General features: G+C 53.1%; 1 protein-coding gene across 1 annotated transcript in view; it reads left to right on the plus strand.

Moving 5' to 3' along the window:
- The window catches only part of CYB5R3 (cytochrome b5 reductase 3), a 29,203-nt gene that overhangs the window by 4,977 nt on the left and 5,346 nt on the right, over positions 1-18,880 (plus strand). Inside the window, exons 2-8 of the mRNA XM_072743138.1 lie at positions 4,503-4,634; positions 7,506-7,578; positions 7,969-8,075; positions 10,601-10,730; positions 11,212-11,295; positions 11,511-11,596; positions 16,499-16,598. Coding sequence (XP_072599239.1) covers positions 4,503-4,634; positions 7,506-7,578; positions 7,969-8,075; positions 10,601-10,730; positions 11,212-11,295; positions 11,511-11,596; positions 16,499-16,598 — 712 coding nt within the window. The remainder of the gene's footprint in view (positions 1-4,502; positions 4,635-7,505; positions 7,579-7,968; positions 8,076-10,600; positions 10,731-11,211; positions 11,296-11,510; positions 11,597-16,498; positions 16,599-18,880) is intronic.

An 18,880-nucleotide genomic window follows, 5' to 3' on the forward strand; every position in this document is an offset into this window, starting at 1 on the left:
GGATATCGGAGCGTTGGAGTGAGTGGGATTTGGGCCTTGGGCTCTGTGGCTGGGGCACAGCAAGGGCACCTGTCCTGGGAGGTGGCTTAGGAAGAGCTAGACAGGCCTGGGCCTGGGTCTTGGCTTCACTCAGACTTCCTGTAGGATCATATGTGAGTCAATTATCTGAGAAACAGGGACAGTAATATCCCTTGTGAGTGTGGCCTTCTGTGGATTGGCTTTGGTGTGACTTGGGGCAAGATACAGACCTTCTCTGGGTCTGTTTCCTCATCTGTAAGCTTGTGATAATAATCACGGCACCTGTGGCCTGAGGTCAAAATGAGGATCACCCCAGGTTGCTCACATCCCATTCTCGGAGCAGTGCCAGCTTGGAAACGTTGGCCATATCTGCTGTGTGTGTGGCCTTTCCCATCTTCCTGTCTGTCCCCCCAGCCCTGGCTGGAACCATCCTCTTGCACTGGAGGAAGGCCGGGGCCTGGAGAGGCTGAGAATTTGTCCTGAGATCCTGAGCTGGGGGTTCAGACCTGGGCCTCCCGAGCCCTGAGCCCAGGGCTGCCAACCAGGCCCTTTAACGGGACCCAGGGTAGGGGAAACACTGAGTGGCCCCTGGGATACGGTGGGTGCTGGATAAATGGGCAGCGGCCCCGCCCCGCCCTGGCTGTGTGATGGGTGGGGCTGGAGAGGGGAGCCCTGGCAGGCTCCCGGGGGGCCTTTCCTTCAGATCCCTTAGTCACAGAGCAGAGCTCTAAAACAGGCCTGGAGGCCCTGCCTGGGAGAGAGGCACATTGTTCTGAGCCCAACAAAGGGCCCGTAGCCATAGCCACGACAAGGAAGCGGCAGGGCCGGTTTGGGGAACAGCGGCCAGGCCTGCCCTGGGATCTCTGTGCTCTGCCCCTCCTTCACCTGGGTATCCCATCTCCCCGGTGGTAGAGGCCCACTGAGGGAAGCAGGAAAAGCCCCTGTGTGTGCACCCATGTTCTTCTGTGATCTGGGCACCCCATCTCATCTCGCATCTGGGCTCCCCCGGGGCAGAGCAGTAGGTCTTATCTCTCTTGTGCAGATGAGAACACTGAGGCTTCAGAGAGGCCTCGGGTACTCAGCCAGGGCACCCTACCTGGGTTGAGAGAAAGTGCAGGAATCCCGGCAAGGCTTATGGGAAGCCAGGGAGCAGCGGGTGGGCCTTGAGAGGTAAGGGTCTTCTCACCCAGCCCTGAATAGAGCAGGGGCCACTTCCAGGTCAATGCTCTGCAGAACACACTACCTCAAGAAGCCCACAGAAGAAGCAGAGAGGCCTCCATGCAAGCCAAGAGCTTGGTTCTGAGCTTCCTGGCAGCCAAGACAAAAAGAGGAACTTGTAGGATTACGATAAGGTGAACTCATGATCATTTGCTGAGAGAACTAGAGTCGGGGAGGTGTACTACTGATGGTTGGATGGAGAACAAAATGTGAGACAGCTTTCTGGAGAAGCAGTGTTTTGTGTGGACTTTGGATCTCAGCCTCTGGACCACCAGTGTGTGAGCTCCTCCCTACCCCACCCCCACTTTTTTTTTTTTCTGAAATAACTTCAAACTTACAGTAAAGTTGCAATCATATATGAAGAACTCTTGTATACTTTTTATCCAGATGGACCTGGTGTTAACATTCACTATATTTGCTTTATGGTGTGTGTGTATGTATCTTTTAACTATTTGAGAATAAGTTACAGCTACGATGCCCCTTTGCCCTTAAATACTTTAGTGTGTATCTCCTAAGAACAAGGACATTCTGTTGCCTAATTACAGAGCAGTGATCAAGTCAAGAAAGTAACATTGAGGGGCGCCTGGGTGGCTCAGCGATTGAGCGTCTGCCTTTGGCTCAGGGCATGATCCTGGAGTCCTGGGATCAAGTCCCACATCAGGCTTCCTGCATAGAGCCTGCTTCTCTCTCTACCTATGTGTCTGCTTCTCTCTCTGTGTCTCTCATGAATAAATAAATAAAATTAAAAAAAAAAAAAAAGAAAGTAACATTGATGCAATGTTCTTATCTAATCCATGGGCCTTAATTCAGATTTCACCAGTTGTCTCACTATTGCCCTTTATAGGGGCACCTGGCTGGCTCAGTCAGTTGAGCATCCATCTCTCGATTTTGGCTTAGGTCACGGTCTCGGCATCGTGAGACTGAGCCCCCAAGGGTCAGGCTCCTTGCTCAGCAGGGAGTCTGCTGGAGATACCTCCCTCTCCTTCTGCCCCTTGCCTGGTGCCCTCTCTCTCTGTCTCTCTCTCAAATATTAAATAAATCTTAACAATATATATATATTGCCCTTTCTAACTATTTTATTTCTGGCCCAGGATTTAATCCAGAGCCACGCATCACATTCCGGTGCTGTCTCTTTGGCCTCTCTATTGGTTTCCCAGGACTATAAAAGTCACCACAAACAAGCATAAAACAGCAGACATTATTCTCTCACAGTTCTGGAGGCCAGAAGTCTGAAATTAATGTGTTGGCAGGGCCATGCTCTCTGAAGTCTCGGGGAGGGCCCTTCTTGCCTCTTCCTGCTTCTGGTGGTTGTCAACAATTTTTAGCTTCCTTGGCTTGTGGCCACTCACTCCAGTCTTTGTCTCTGTCTTCATGTAGCCTCTGAGTCTTCTTTCTCTTATAGGACATTTGTCACGGGGCTTAGGGCCCGCCAGGATAATTCCAGGTGATCTCCTCTGAAGATTCTTGGTTTGGTTGCATCTTTACAAAGACTCTTTTTCCAAGCAAGGTCACATTCCCAGGATCTGGGTGGATATATCTTTTGGGAGCCACCACTCAACCAACCACAGCTTCCTTTAATCTGGACCAGTTCTCTGATCTTACTTTGTTTCTTGTGCCATTGACATTTTTGAGGAGTCTTGGCCAGTTATCCTGGAGAATGGGCCTCCCTGTTTCCTCAAGGTTAGAAGCAGATGAAAAGATCCCATTTCACAGATGGAGAAACAGCTCAGAGAGGCTAAGTGATTTGCCAAAGGACAAACACAGCTAGAAAGGACAAGTGACCAGTTGTCTTCCTTTGCAAGGGTGTTCTCTTCAAATATCCTGAGCAGTGAGCTATCTGGCCATGGGAGTTGGGTTTTCTGTTTTTTAAAAATCTAAACTGGAGCCTGGGTGGCACAGTTGGTTGAGAATCCAACTCTTGGTTTCAGCTCAGATCAAGATCTTGGGGTTGTGGGATCGAGCCTGTGGGGCTCCATGCTCAGCACAGAGTCTCCTTGGAATTTTTTCTCCTCCCACTCTGCCCCTCCACCCCATACTCCCATTCTCTCTTTCTCACTCTCTAGAATAAATAAATAATCTTGGGGGGGGGGGGGAAGTCTACTTAAAAAAATTAAAAATAAAACTCTAAGCCACCTCTTAGGATCTTTGCGAGGTTGAGATGTAGGGGGCAGGGGGCTGACAAGGAGGAGCCTCTCAAGGTCACGCAGCAGGGTGAGTGTGGGCCAGATGTTTAAGAGTGTTATTGGGGAAGCAAGTAGACTCAGGTTCAAACTGCAGCTCTCAGGACACCTGGTGGTTCAGCCGGATAAGCATCTGCCTTCAGCTCAGGTCATGATCCCAAGGTCCTGGGATCAAGTCCTGAGTCGGGCTGCTTGCTCAGTGGAAAGTCTACTTCTCTGCCTCTCCCCTGGCTCATGCTCTCTCGCTCACTCATTCTCTCTCAAATAAATAAATAAAATCTTTAAAAAAAAAAATTGCAGCTCCCCACCTGCCAGCTGTGTGACTGTGGGCAAGTTGCTGAAGCTTTCTGAGCTGTTGCTCATCTGTAAAGTGGTGATGACAACCCTCTGAGAGTTTCATGAGATTAGCCCCTGCGTGGGGCTCATCATGGTGCTGAGCAGCAGACTCTCCGAGTTTCAGGGGACCTTGCAGATCACCTGGTCCAGATCAGTTCAGAGAGGGAAGGGACTTACCCAGGATCACACAGCCAACAAGGAACAGAGCTCCCCACTGCCCAGTTCACTGCCTCAACTGTCCCTCGCTTCTGAAGGCAGAACTCCAGGGCTCAGGAGTTTGTCTAAATCGAGCTGGCACTTGACATCACTTAACAGGACCAGGTTAAATTGACTAAAAGGGGGGGAAGGAGAGAGGGAGCACAGATACACAGTGCTCAAGACTAAGCACAATTACTTGTGAACTTTACTCTGAGCTTCCCAGCAGCCAAAGTGAAAAGGGTTACGTGCTCAGTTAGTTATGTAGCTTTCTTTGTCCTGGTTCCTCTGGGAAATAGAGCCTTTCCTTATGTTAGAAATACAGTGATAGGTTTCATGTGCCTGATTTTTGTGACTTCTCCCAGCCGGCACCGAAATGGATGCTGGGGTTGGTTCCCTGGATGAAGATTGTGAGGAGGGGGTGCTCCTGGCAGAGGGGATGGCGCAACCAGGGGCCTGGAGGTGTGAACCGACTGGTGTGTTCGCGGGAAAGGCAGGTGGCAGGCTGCTTCCCGTGCTGACACTGACCTCATGGGTCTGTCCCTGTCATTTCAGTTGGGCCACGTGGTCCTCTCCCCAGTCTGGTTCCTCTATAACCTGCTCATGAAGCTGTTCCAGCGCTCGACCCCGGCCATCACCCTTGAGAGCCCGGACATCAAGTACCCACTGCGGCTCATCGACAAGGAGGTGAGTGCCGGACACTGTGGGGGCCTGCAGGGTCTGGGCCCATGGGGGCTCCTCCCCCTCCCTCCCTGGCTGCATCACAGCATTTCCTGTCACCTACTGTGTGCTCAGGGCATGGGCCCCCCCCTCTGATGTAGGTCGTGTTGTCTGTCTACCTTACAGATGGGGAAATTGAAGCAATGTCCCTTTCTAAGGTTCCCAGTAAGCGGCCACAGGGTCTCGAGCCCAGATCTCTGACCACAGAGCCTGTTCTCCAAACCACACTCTATCCCACAGAAGGCCAGAACAAGAGGGACCCCTTAGGACTTTTGGGTCGAAGCACCCATTTAACAGATGGGAAAACAGAGGGCAAGAGAGCACCAGGGGGGCATTGGACATCACACTGTGGGTTAGGGGTAGAACCAAAACTCAGACCTACCCCCACCTTGATCCTGGGTGTTTCCCATCCCAGCACCTTTTCTTCAAGCTAATGACTCGTCCCCACCGCCACAGTCATCTACTCAGAGCCAGGTGTTTGTCGGACCCAGGTATCTTCCACATCTCTCCTGCTGCCCTTCTGGAAGGCCTATTCCTGCCCTCCCCATCGGATCCTTTTCCTTTTCAAACATCGGATCATGATTTAAAACCATCCTCTCCTTTGCCTTGCCTCCCTCCAACAGCTGCTCTCCCTACTCCCCCTCATCAGAGCCCCTCCTTTGTGCTATTTCTGGCCACCGGCAGCTGCCTCGGAAGGGGTGTGGCAGGGAAAACTGAGTCATGGAGCAGAGAAAGTCACCTACCAGGCCCTGAGCCCCGGGTCCCGGCTCCACCCTGGACTCCACACAGAGTCTCAGGTCCCGGGGCTCCGGGTGGCTGTTTCCAGACGTGTGCCTGTTTTCATACTAGGAGGGCACAGACAAGTCAAAAACCACAGATAAGAAAAAAAAAAAAGAAGAAAAAAAAAATCACCACTTCCCAGAGGATTTTACCAGGCTTTATCTTCTCCACGTTTTATATATATTTTAAATTTTCATTTTCATTCCAGAAGTAATCTATGATTGATGTGTGCTCATAATAGAAATTCTGCGTGTGAACCACTAACACCCTATGTGTCGCATCCCCCATCACGCTGCCCCTGTGCAGAGGGTCCCATTTGTGGGCCAGTGTGAGTCTTTTTTGAGCATCACATTCACGCATGTGATGTGTGGAGTTTTAGGTCTGTGTATACATACCTACTCTCACTTTCTTTTTAACCTGATTTTTTTACCCAGCCATTCCACATGGACACCTGATCATGTCTACCCCAAAGCTGGTTCATTATGTTTGATGACCATCTAGTATTTCCTCCCAGGGATGTCACACAGTGGACCCGCCATCAGGCCCTTTTGATCGAGCCTGTGGCAAATGTCTTAGTAGTTAAATCTGCCTCCTCCCCGTCGTAGCCTAGTGGTGGCTTTTGGAGGTCAGCAGGTGGGTCTGCTTTTTGATATTTTTGCTATGCTCCCCCAGGAGCACAGGGAGGCCCCCACTGCTTGCCTTTTCTGGACCTGCTGACCCTCAGGGTCCCCCTGAAGCTCTGGGGGTCCACTGCTCAGCTCATCGTGGCCAGCAGCCTCCTGAACGCCAGCACTGAGCTGAGCCCTGCACAGATGTTAGCCCCTGTAACTTTTGCTGTGCCCTGTCCCTATTAGTGTTTTCCAGCACAATAATTATCAGTGCCCTTCTCTCATTTCTGTGCTGCTTCCAAAAATTGTCTGGCATATTTTCTGACCCTGAGCCCCAGGACTAATTGATAATCCTGGAATCCGTTCCCAGGAGGCCTGGGGGCAAGGTTTCTGGGGGAGGCAGCTTCAGGCCTGGGCTGCTGGGGCGGAGAGAGTGCTGGTTGCCAAGCCCTGTGTCCTAAGTGGTGGCTGGGCTCTGGCTTTCTGAGATAGGCCACCTGGCTCTGCTCATGCACTTCAGGGACACTCAGAATGATGCTCTATTCCTTTGGAGAAATCTGTTGCCCTCCCTCCAGCTGACGGCACTATGTCCATCTGTGGGCCTTGACACATCACCTAGTCTTGTGTGGACATGAACTGGTGCTGGACAGCTGCCACCCGGCTGCAGGGGAGACCCCACAGGGGCTTCAGGGAGCTGGGGCATGGGGTCTGTTTGCAGCTCAGACCACAGCTTACTGCGGGAGGCTTGCCTTCCTTGGCCTTGGTGTAAGACCACTTAACAGGTGTCTGGCTTCCTCCTCGCCCCAGCCTGGCCCTTAACCAGCCTCTGCCCCACTCTGGAGGGGAAATGGCCCCCACCTGCCCACCCATTGGCCATGCACAGGGTAGAGGCCTGGCTGGGGGGTCTTAGCTGTGGCCATGACCTTTTGGGCAGTGGGGCTGGCATGCCTCCTGCTCTGTGCAGCCTTGCTGTAGTCATGGCCATCCCATTTCTTGGGGGGCTATTAGTGTAGTCACGAGCCCCCCTCTTGTGTCCCAGGCCTGGGCACGTGGGCCTTGTGTCCGCTCTGCCCCTAGTTTGCCAACCCAGGGCCCAAGGTCTTCCTGCTACTCAGGACACTGCCCGAGCTGATGGCAGGGATGGATCCTCCCTCTTGCCCCCAAGATTTTCTGGGCCATCTTGCAGTCTCCCTTTGGGATCCTGACCTCTTTCCCTACTCTGATCACTTTGCTGTGTGGCTCTGGGTGGGTCATTCCCCTTCCCTGAGCCAGTGAGAATGGAGGCACATGCAGTGGGTGGCTGACTCCGGTGCCCTCACACTCGTGTGTGCAGATCGTGTGTCACATGTGGCATCAGTATCCCTTCTCAATGACATGGGATGCGAGGAGCTCTGAGGTCTGGGGGCCGCTATGCCGTGGGTGGCATCTAACAGCTCGGGCTGCTTTGCAGGTTATCAACCATGACACCCGGCGGTTCCGCTTCGCTCTGCCGTCGCCCCAGCACATCCTGGGCCTCCCAGTCGGTGAGTGCGGCCCTGCCCCTGCCCGAATGTAGCGGGGTGCTAGGTCAGAGGTAGGAGCTTTGCACTTCAAATAGGGAGAGTGGGGAAGGCTTCAGGGACAAGGTGACAGCCACACTGGACCTTCAAGGATGAGTATCAGAATGAGAGGGGAAATCCCTGGTGTCCCTGGCAGTGGCACCAGCAGGAAGTAGCAGGTAGGTGTGGCAGCAGGAAGCTGGGACAGAATGGGAACCGCTGTGGGGGCAGGAAGTGGGCACTGGAGCCCAGGCGAGGCCAGCCTTTGAGGACAAGGTGGAGCACAGAGCAGTGGTTGACTAGACTGGGCGGACCCTGCAGAGATAGTCGGTGGCCCCGTCAGGACTCCCGTAATCACCCCTCCTCATCCTGCAGGCCAGCACATCTACCTCTCAGCTCGGATTGATGGAAACCTGGTCATTCGGCCCTACACGCCCGTCTCCAGCGACGACGACAAAGGCTTTGTGGACCTGGTCATCAAGGTGAGGTCTTGGGGCCGGAACCATGTTGGCAGGGGCGACCGCATCCTCTGGAGTCCGCTCTCTGAAGGCCCAGTGCTCCTTTGCACCTGGTTTCTGAATGAATAGCAAACTGGAGTTTCCCAGCAAAAGCCAAATGTGGAGGTTTGGCAGAGGGCAGGGTCTGGGGTTCAGGATGAGTGTCTTCAACTAAGGACAGATCGTCTGCATAAGAGAGACCAGTAATGTTGACCAGCTCGTGCAGAATTCACTTTCCTGCTCTTGGACCAGCAAAGCCTAGGACACTGGGTGCCTGGTCATGGCCCCAGGAGCCCTGCTCCATTACAGTCAGTCACATGGCCTCTGGGACCAGCTGGTCCTTTCCTGAGCATGTTTCCCTAGGAAACAGCCCAAAGGCCCCTCAAGAGTAGTGCGAGGAGCTCAGGACCGTTGTCTGGAGAGCTGGGAAGCATCAGGATGGAGGTGGGTGCACAACATGAAGGAGATGCAGCCATTAGATCAGAAGGACACAGAACAACCAGCAAGGATCTTCAGAATCACTCTGGGTGCCTGGGTGCCTCAGTTGGTTGTATGACTCTTGATATTGGCTTAGGTCACTATCTCAGGGTCGTGGGATTGAGCCCCAAGTCTGGCTCCATGCTGATCCTGGAGTCTGCTTGAGATTCTCTCTTTCTGTCACTCCCTTTGCCCCTCCCCCCTTGTACACATGTGCTCTCTCTTGCATGCATGCTCTCTCTCTCTCTAAAAAAAAAAAATCACATTGAGTGGAAAGAGAAATGACAACCATAGCATAGTATGTTTTTGTGAAAATTAGAAGCACAAGTGTTACTGAACAATCCACGTTCTCTGGGAATCCCTGGGTGGCTCAGCGGTTTGGCACCTGCCTTCAGCTCAGGGCGTGATCCTGGAGTCCTGGGATCGAGTCCTACATCAGGCGCCTGGCATGGGTCCTGCTTCTCCCTTTGCCTGTGTCTCTGCCCCCCTCTCTCTCTCTTTGTGTGTCTTTCATGAATAAATAAAATCTTAAAAAAAAAAAACAACAACAATCCACGTTCTCAGATTACATGTCCAACAAATGTGAACCAGCCCCAGGCCAGTGGGGGTGGGAAGTTGGAGACCCTCCCAGTAAAGGCCCAAACTGGCATGGGCACCCCAGTTCAGCACTCCTGGGGCCCAGGCTTGCTGTCCTAACTGCAATGTGTGGGGTCCCCGCTCACGGGGGCTCACAGGGGCTCGCAGGGTCCTGGTGTGGTACTGGGTCCATGAGGGCAGGAACGGAGCTGGGCCTGGGTCCCTCCTTAGCTTGGTGTCAATAGATAAGATTGTACTGAGTGCCTAGGCCCAGGTCTTTGCCTGGAGAGTGGACACTGAGACTAAGTACCTGGAATGGCACAGAGTGGGGCAGGTGGAGTGATGGGAGCTGCTCCCCCAGGCAGGTGACAGAGAGGTAAGACATGGAGGCCAAGGAGGCGTTGACCAGACAGGATGGAAAAGGACCTTCCCAGTGCAAAGGCCCCTGAGGTCAGAAGGAGGCTTGAAGACCCATGCAGCCAAAGAGCAGGAGCTTCAAAGGACAAGAAGGGGAGGCGTGCCGGGGTGCCAGGCAGTGCCTTGGGGGTCCAGTAAAGTTTGGGGCTTTGTCCAGAAGGAAAGGGAAGGTGGTGAGGTTCGAGCATCTGTTCTTTTGGAATCACTAACCGGATGGGGAGAAGGTGTTGGGGGGATTTCAAGTAGAGGATGGGAAACTCAGGAAGACCAGGCCCCTTCTGGCTCAGAGACCTCCCTCCCTGCTCCCCATTGGCCCTGAACAGAGGTCAGAGTCCTGGCCTGCACATAGTTCTGCCCCCCACACCCCCCATCCCTGCACTTCCCCCACACTGACACTTCCCCTGTGCTGTAGCCAGGATGAGCTCTTCTTTCCCCCTGAGGCCAGGCCTTTTGGGCTGCCTGTCCCTCCCCAGCCACTCTTTCTCTGCCCTCACTCCTGCTGGCCCCTTGAGGCCCACCACTCCCAGCCCTGGACAGGGTGAGCCGCTTACCCTCCATCTCCCCATCTCTTTCTCCTAGCACTTCCTCTTCCAAAGGGGACGTCCCAAAGGACAGAGAGGAAAATTGCTCCAGGAACACTGTTTTTATGACACTAAAAGTGGAAAGAACTGAACATGCACAGGAGGGGCGAGGCTGAGCCCAGTTCCCAAAGCCTTTTCTGTGCGGGCAGCGTGGGAATCTCCCATCGGGAGGGGCACAGAGACAGTTCTTGGCAGAACATGAATACATCAAGCCCTCGGCTTGGTTGCCTTGTTCAGGGGGCAGACATTTTGTGTTTGGAGGGGACGTTAGGGAGAGGCAGACTCCTGGGGGCCTGGCATGCAGGTGGGTGAGTCTAGATGGGTGGACGGGGCACACGGGAGAGCCACACACAGGCCGCAGAGAACCCCAGAAGAGGAGGTGCTTCCTTCCCTCCGCGGCCCGAGCTCACCCCTATGACCCTGGGAACCGGGCCTGAGGACAGTGGGTGTGTCTTGCAGGTTTACTTCAAAGACACCCATCCCAAGTTTCCTGCTGGAGGGAAGATGTCCCAGTACCTGGAAAGCATGAAGATTGGAGACACCATTGAGTTCCGGGGCCCGAATGGACTGCTGGTCTACCAGGGCAAAGGTGATTTGGGTTGGAACGTCCTAAGGCCCCGGCAGGCACAGTGAATGCTGGGTGCAGGCCCCGATCCTGCTGCTGTCTGGGTGGGTGACCTTTGTTGGGTACGCAGTCTCCTCTGGGGCCTCAGTTTCCTTGGCTGTGTACGAGGGAAGCTGGCCAGCACAAGGGTTGCAGACTGGCTGCCCACAGACCAGCTTTGTTTGAAACTAGACAGGTGAAGGCATTGAGCCAGAGCACCTGTGGCTCCCCAGCCTCACCACTGCCCCCCAACCATCTGTGGTGGGAACAAAGGGCTCATCCATCTCCTCTTGGCTGGTATTGCCACCCATCCCATCCTCTCCCTGCCCCCAACTGGCTGGGGTTGTGCGATGGCCGCCCACCCCTCAGACCCCCACAGCAGGGACAGGTGCTCCAGCCTTCCAGCCCCAAGCATGGCATGTGTGAGAGCGGGGTCTCCTCAACTCCTTCTCCCTTCTCTCCCCAGGAAAGTTTGCCATCCGTCCAGACAAGAAGTCCGACCCCATCATCAAGACGGTGAAGTCTGTCGGCATGATCGCCGGAGGAACCGGTATTCGAACCCGAGACCCTTGTTGAATCCCTGCCAGGCAGATGTCATGGGTTAGGGTCAGGTCAGGGCATGGGATTAGGCACAGATTATAAGCAACGGGAGGCCAGTTGTCTGGGCCCCACCCCTCCACGTCACCCCATGTCTGCCTGGCACTAGGTGTGTGTGTATGTATACAGCAGGTGCTCACTCAGCATGTGGGGGCTGCTGTTTTGCAGGCATCACCCCGATGCTGCAGGTGATCCGCGCCATCATGAAAGACCCACATGACCCCACCGTGTGCCACCTACTATTTGCCAACCAGGTCAGTGGGTGTTCCTGAGTGATGCAAACTGGGCTGCTGCAGAGAGGGAGCGCAGGGCCCTGCGAGGCCCCCCTGAGGAGGTCTGTGTGGCTGCGTGGCTGAAATGTGATGGTGCTCTGAGCATCTTGAGCACAGGCAGCCTTCCTGCGGTTGGTGGGGGTCAGGCTTTTCAGCCTAGAGCCCATGTCTGACCTGAGTGGGGCTGTTTCAAGTGCTGAGGGATAAGGCACCTGGAGCATTCCCTCCCCCTGGGATTGGCTCCCTGGCTGCTTTCTCAGAATCTCAGCACTCACTCCACAGAGTTAGGAACCCAGCAGTGAAGTGAAGGAATGCTGGCCGGGATGGGGCTGGCCTGCGGCTGGAGGGGCTGAGAGCACCGCTGCCTGCAGGCCCAGAGCTGGGGTGTAGGGACAGAGTTTGGAATTGGTCTCTCCGACTCCGCAGTGTATGTCCTCCACCCCACTCCTGCTGCCTGCCTGCCCTGGCCTATTGTGTGGCCTTGGACAAACCACTTTCCCTCCCTGGGCTCTGCTCCCTCACTGTGGAATTAGCTGATGAAGCAGGGTCATCCCAAGGATCTTTCTAGGTTCAATGTCTTATTGCATATGTGAATTTTGCAAAGTAGCTTCCCTTTGGGGGAAAGCCAAGATGAGACACCTGTCCTCCAACAGCATGGGGGCCATGCGTAGGCCCCCGTATCTCTCAGATATGGTTCAGGTCAGCTTGCCCGAGGCCCCGTCTGGCCCAGGCATCTGTGAGGTCCTTGGACTCCCACAGCTGCAGGAAACTGCCCTGAGGCCAACTGGGGTGGCTTTGACAAGGCCTGGGGGGTGGGAAGAGCCAGTAATTCAAGCTGGTGGGGATGGAATGGGATGGGGTGGGGTAGGGTGGGGTCCGATGGGATGGGAGGCTGGTGGTGCCACTTAGTGCTGCTGGGTTAGTCTCTGGAGGCCATCAGCCCGGTGTCACCTGTACAGGGATCCTCAGGCCTGTTAGCCCACTAGCCAGGGTGGTGGGATGCTTCACTTTACAGCTCTGAGCTCAGACACCCAACAAGTGTCTCAGAGGAAGTAGAGTGGGACTAGGACTTGAGCCAGAGCATATTTTATGAAAAATAACTGTATTTTAGAAAATATTGTCTCGTTTTACATGTTTGCAAGCCTTTGTATTGTCTGGCTTAATGGAAGCGGGCTGGGTTCCATACTGCTTTTGCATTTGGTTGGGGCAGTGTGGCAAGTTGCACAGCCTTTGGAAGTGCCAGTGTGCACTCGTGATGGCAGGAGAGTGAAAAATGCAAAGAAAGTGTTAGTATTATGTGAGGACAGCATGTCTATGCACCACCAAGAAAGTTTTGAGAAGAAAGAATAGCAAGGAAGAATCAAGCCCACTGGTTGGTGCCAGTAAAGCATCAATGATGGGAGCAGTGGTTCCTGAGCCACACGTGACTGCTGGGCTTACTGGACTTGATGCATTTCTGGGTGACACAATGGAAAGCCTAGGTTGCTAGACTGTGCTGGAACATGCCAGAACATGTAGCTCTTTACATTTAAGTTAATGAAGGTTAACTAAAATTTACGACTCACTTTCCCGGCCTCAGTAGCCACATTTCATGGGTTCTGTAGCTACCTGTGGTGCTTGGTGACTCTATGGGATAAGAGATCTAGAATATTCAATGACTCCTGTCATTGCAGAAAGTTCTGCTGAACAGCACCGGCCTAGAAACAGGCCCAAGTATATATGAGACTGTACAGGTGGTGCGGGTGTCGTCTCATACCCGAGGGGAGAGATGAAAGGAGTGTTGGGTTCGTTGCTATGAATTTGGAAAATAGCAATAGGGAATAGATCCCTACTTTAGCCTTGCAGTAAAGTGAGGTTTAGGTTTTAAAATGTACATGTAGAAAAGTGAAGGGTTAGAGGTGCTTGGTGAACATTTTTATGAGTATACAATGAATGAATGAGGATAGGCAGTGTAAGCAAGACACCAGAGGAGAACCCAGCTGCTTACAAGTGAGAAAACACCATAAATAAGGTAGATAAATAGCAGGGGGAAAGATCCATATGGCATCACCAATATAGAAAGAGTCTTTTCATGGGCAGCCCCATGAGCCGTGGGTGGCTCAGCGGTTTAGCACAGCTGTCAGCCCAGTGCCTGACCCTGGAGACCCAGGATCAAGTCCCATGTCAGGCTCCCTGCATGGAGCCTGCTTCTCCCTCTGCCTGTGTCTCTGCCTCTCTCTCTCTGTGTCTCTCATGAATAAATAAATAAAAATCTTAAAAAAAAAAAAGTATTTTCAGACTAATAAGATACAACTTGAGCCAATGACAAACTTACATTTTTTTTTCTTAAGATTTTATTTATTTATCTTGAAAGACATAGAGAGTGGGGCAGAGACATAGGCAGAGGGAGAAGCAGGCTCCCAGGACCCGAGGATCATGACCTGAGCCAAAGGTAGACGCTCAGCCACTCAGCCACCCAGGAGTCCCAAAAACTTACCTTTCTTTAAAATAATAAAAAAGGGACGCCTGGGTGGCTCAATGGTTGAGCATCTGCCTTCAGCTCAGGGTATGATCCCGAGGTCTTAGGATGGAATCCCACGTCAGGCTCCCTGCGTAGAGCCTACTTCTCTCTCTGCCTGTGTCTCCGCCTCTCTTTCTCTCCCTGTGTCTCTTCCTCTCTCTGTGTGTGTCTGTCATGAATAAATAAAATATTAAATAAATAAATAAAATCTTTAAAAAATAAAATAATCTTAAAAATATATAGGCACCTGGCTAGCTCAGTCAGAAGAGCATGCAACTCTTGATCTTGGGGTCGTGGGTTCGAGCCCCACATTGGGGGTAGACATTACTTCAAAACAAACAAACAAATAAGGGCAGCCCGGGTGGCTCAGCGGTTTAAGCGCTGCCTTCGGCCCAGGGCATGATCCTGGAGACCCGGGATCGAGTCCCACATCGGGCTCCCTGCATGGAGCCTGCTTCTCCCTCTGCCTGTGTCTCTGCCTCTTTTCTGTGTCTCTCATGAATAAATAAATAAAATCTTAAAAATAAATAAATAAACAAATAAATAAATAAACTAACTAACTAACTTTAAAATAAATACTTAAATAAATAAAACGTGAGATTTACTTTCCATCCATCTGGCTGGCCAAGATTCAATGGTCATTACCCACTGGCCCAAGACTGGGCACGCTGCTGATGTGTGAATTACTGAAACCCACGTGTATTGAATGCCTTACACTTTCTGAGATTTATTTAAGGAACTGGTAAGGCAGTGATGGTCAGGGAGACATTGTTTATGAAGGAGGGTGTGCAAAACAATTTAAATGCCTTTCAGTGGAGAACAGGTGGTCCCATTGTTCAGCCCAAGCTGGGCAGCTGGTAAGGGAAGCGTTGGTGCTTGGAGGCTGATGACATGCTATGGCGTGTTCTTACCTTAGAAGAGCAGGTGGCAAGGTGGCCTGTGTGCCCAGATCCCATTTTTATTAAAAAGAAAGTATATGTACTTACTAGAAAACAAAGTCTAAAAGATAAACAATTCTAACCCTCATTATTTCTGAAAACTATTGGGATTTTTCTTTACTTCCATATTTTTGTATTTTTTACACAGAGCTTGTCCAGCCTGAGCCTTGGCCCTGTCCTTGATCAGGACAGGAGGGCCCACTACCCCACTTAGAAATGTGAGAAACGAGGGGATCTGGATGGTTAAGTGTCAGTTAAGTGTCTGGCTCTTGATCTCAACTCAGGTCTTGATCTTGGGGTTGTGGGTTCAAGCCCCACATTGGGCTTCATGCTGGGCATGGAGCCTACTTAAAAAAAAAGAAAGGAATGAAAAAAATGGAGAAACAATCAATATCCTCCTCCCTGGGACCCGCAGAGGCTCATGCCTCCTGCCTGCAGCCCATTTCCTGGAGGGGAACACTGAGGAGCCAGGACTTCAGGGTCCTTGAGAGAAGTACAGCTTGAGCTGGGTCAGTCCCTTCTGCCCGCAGGACGCTCTCCGTGCAGCAGGTACTCAGGAAATATTAATTGCTGTGGCTTCGAATTATCTGTCCTTTCCTACCCATCCTCGCTGCAATTAGCACCCTTAGTCCATTTTGCTGAGCATGTCGAGATGCCGTCCTGCCCCTGGAAGCAGAGTTCTTTGGTCCTGAGTTTATAACAGTCCCATGGGGTCAGTCATACCACCCACTGGCCTGAGGAGCTCCTTCTGTCTGAGTGACCTGGAGACACATGAGACAGAGGGGCCAGGTGAGGAGTAGATCGCTGAGGCCCCTGGGGAGTCCAGGAAGGCTTCCTGGACGAGGTGACACCAGGCTGAAGGACAGGGCCACGTGGGGCCAGCTGGATGAAGCCGGTGGGAGCAGAGTGGGGAGCTATAGGCCACAGCATGGGGGAGGCTGTGGAAGGAGCAGGTGTGGTTTGGGGAACAGTTGTCTGCATCTCCTGACTTAAGGATGTGCAGCCTAAGATGCCAGAATGTAAGGGGGCTTGTCCTTGGGATGAGGGACCTGTCACTGGAACCACTTGCTATTTTAAGTGGGACGGTCATGGTGCAGGTTTTGGCTTGTTTCTTTCTGGTCTTCCTGGTTATGTAGTTGACTGTACCTGTCTTTAGCTGTTGGCCTCCTCCAGTCCCTGTCCTATCGGGACACATTCCCCACTGCGGTAGCAACCGTCTGCAGACCCCTTTGTAATGAGCTTCTGCAGCTTCGAGCTGCTCCTCAGGTGAGATGGGGAAAGAGGGGCGTGCGCTCCTGGGCGTCTGGGCCCGCTCCGCCAGGCTGCTCTCCGGCCAGCTTTGCCAAGCATGTGGCCCACGGTGGCCGGGATGATGAGCCATTTGGGCGACAAGTGTCTCCAAGGGCAGCCCGTCCTGACCTCTGGGCCCTGTCCCCCCCTCCCCAGACTGAGAAGGACATCCTGCTGCGGCCCGAGCTGGAGGAACTGCGGAATGAACATTCTGCTCGCTTCAAGCTCTGGTACACAGTGGACAAAGCCCCGGAAGGTGAGAGACGGAGGCGCTGAGTGCGCTGGGCTGGGTGGGGGTGCTGGGCCTTCTACCTGCATGGTCTCCGAGGGTGCTCAGGGTGGCCTGGGAGAGGGAGATGGTGCGACCCACCTCACAGTGAAGGAGGGATCAGAGAGGGGAAGTAAGCGTCCCACAGCACACCGCTAGAAACACACCACCGTCCCACAGCACACCGCTAGAAACACACCACCGGGGCCCAGGCTTGAACTTCCGTCCTCCTCCTCCAGAGCCCAAGGCCTTCCCCTGGCTGCACTGCCCCCTGCTGGACAGAGAGCTGGCCTTCTGCCCTTGGTCCAGGGGCTCACTCTGGGTGGGGGTGGTGGGGGCGCAACTGCTCCCGCTGTGCAGTTTGTACCCTATAAGGAACATTACACCATTTTCTCCCCAGACATCAGCCCTGGGGGGGCGGGGCGGTGCTGACATACAGTGAACCCCATTCTGCCCATCCAGTTTGCCAAGGTCACGTAGGAGGCAACAAATAAGGGCTGCCCACAAAACCTGAGATGAGGCCACCCTCTGGGAGTTAAATTCTGCGTCATCCTCCTGCTTCAGGTAGAAGCGTAATTTGCTCTCTGAGAAAAGCAGTAGCTCAGGCTTCTTGGTCTGTGGGACTGATGATGCTCGGCTCCAGGGTCTGGAGACTGTAGGGAGCGGAGCAGTCCTTCCATGTGCCTGCAGCCCTGTCGGTCAGGCCCTTCCACATGTCAAGAGGAGCAGGGACCTGCATCTTCACAGGAAACTTCTAAATGTTGGAAACTGAACATTTTTGAAGCATCCTTGTGGGCATCAGCATTGCTTTGCCTTGCTTTGCCTACTCCCCTCCCCAGGGCCCAGGGTCCCCCAGGGCTCAGCCTGGTGTGGGGAACATGCCACGTCCACTTCCCCCAGAACTGAGCAGATGGGGCCTTGGGGCAGCACCCATCACAGGAACTGGGGCATCTGGGCCCATCCCTGTGAAAGGAGCCATCCTTCTGGGTCAACCAAATCAGGTCCTGGGCCTCTTGGCCAAGAGCTAGGCTGGGGCCTGGGTGGACTGCAGACCTCACCAGCAGTGCCCTGAGGTGTGTCACTGGCTGGCCGGCCTGGGCCAGGCCATCTGAACTTGGCTTCCTGTTGGCCCCTCTGCTTTTCCTGCAGTCAGCTTGGCCCTGTGAGCTGATGTTGCAGTGGGAGAAGATGAGCAGGAAACAGGTTTCTTAGCAAGTTATAGAGCCGAGTAGCAGGTGGTTAGCGAGACCAGGGATAAACAAAGTGCAGTTGACCTTGGGCAACACCAGGATTAGAGACACTGACCCTCACCCCCATGTAGTCAAAAATCTGCATATTACCTTTGAGTCCATAAAAATTTAAGAGCCTGCTGTCCACCAGAGCCTTATCAGTGGCACCAAGAATCGGTTAAACACACCTATTTTGTATATTACACGTTGTATTCTTACAATGAAACTGGGCTAGAGAGAAGAAAATGTTATCAAGAAAATCATAAGGAAAGTATATTTACAGGACCGTACTGTCCTGATGGCAAAAGCTGCACCTCTGCATGGACCTGTGCGGTTCCCGGGTCAACTGTAGTTGGGCAGGGGCGTCTGGAGGGGGCCACTGAATCTGTGTCTCAGTCAGAGGTGGGAAGTTTGCTCGCTGCTGGTTGCAGTTTCCGATAGGGTGGTGGGCTGGGTTCATCACCCTTGGGAGCCTTCTGGTCCCTGTGGCCCATGGGGAGGCCCCGGTACTGACCCCTGGTGGTGGCACATGGCGATGCCACCACCGGAGTACTGGCTCCTGGAGACTGAACAGTGACCCAAGGAGGACTTTGGACTGGGTGGTCTAGCATCTTACACTTTACCATTACTCTGACCCAGCGTTCAAGAGGAGTGGGGGAATTGCTACAGTGTTAGGTAAAAGCTGAAATTCTCGGTGCTGAGAAAGATCATGGTAACAGGCCGGCTGGGCTAGCGTGGAACTAAGAGAAGGAACCAAGAAGCAGGGCTGCCTCGCAAATGCAGCTGACCCGAGTTCCCCCCCCCCCGAAGCCCCCTTCAGTACACCTATAAAGACAAACACACTTTCTAGAAAAAAAAATTCTTGTAAAATTGAGCTATTTTATATGCCTGCACATTTTATACACTAGCAAATACAACTCAGTCCCATGCAACTTTTTAAATATAGACTTAAATCTCCTCCACCTGTTCCTCCCTCCCCTGACCCCTGCTTCTGGTAACCAGCAGCCTGTTCTCTGTATCTGTGAGCTTGGGTTTTTTTTG

Source organism: Vulpes vulpes, chromosome 16, assembly GCF_048418805.1.
Source record: "Vulpes vulpes isolate BD-2025 chromosome 16, VulVul3, whole genome shotgun sequence".
NCBI lineage: Eukaryota > Metazoa > Chordata > Mammalia > Carnivora > Canidae > Vulpes > Vulpes vulpes.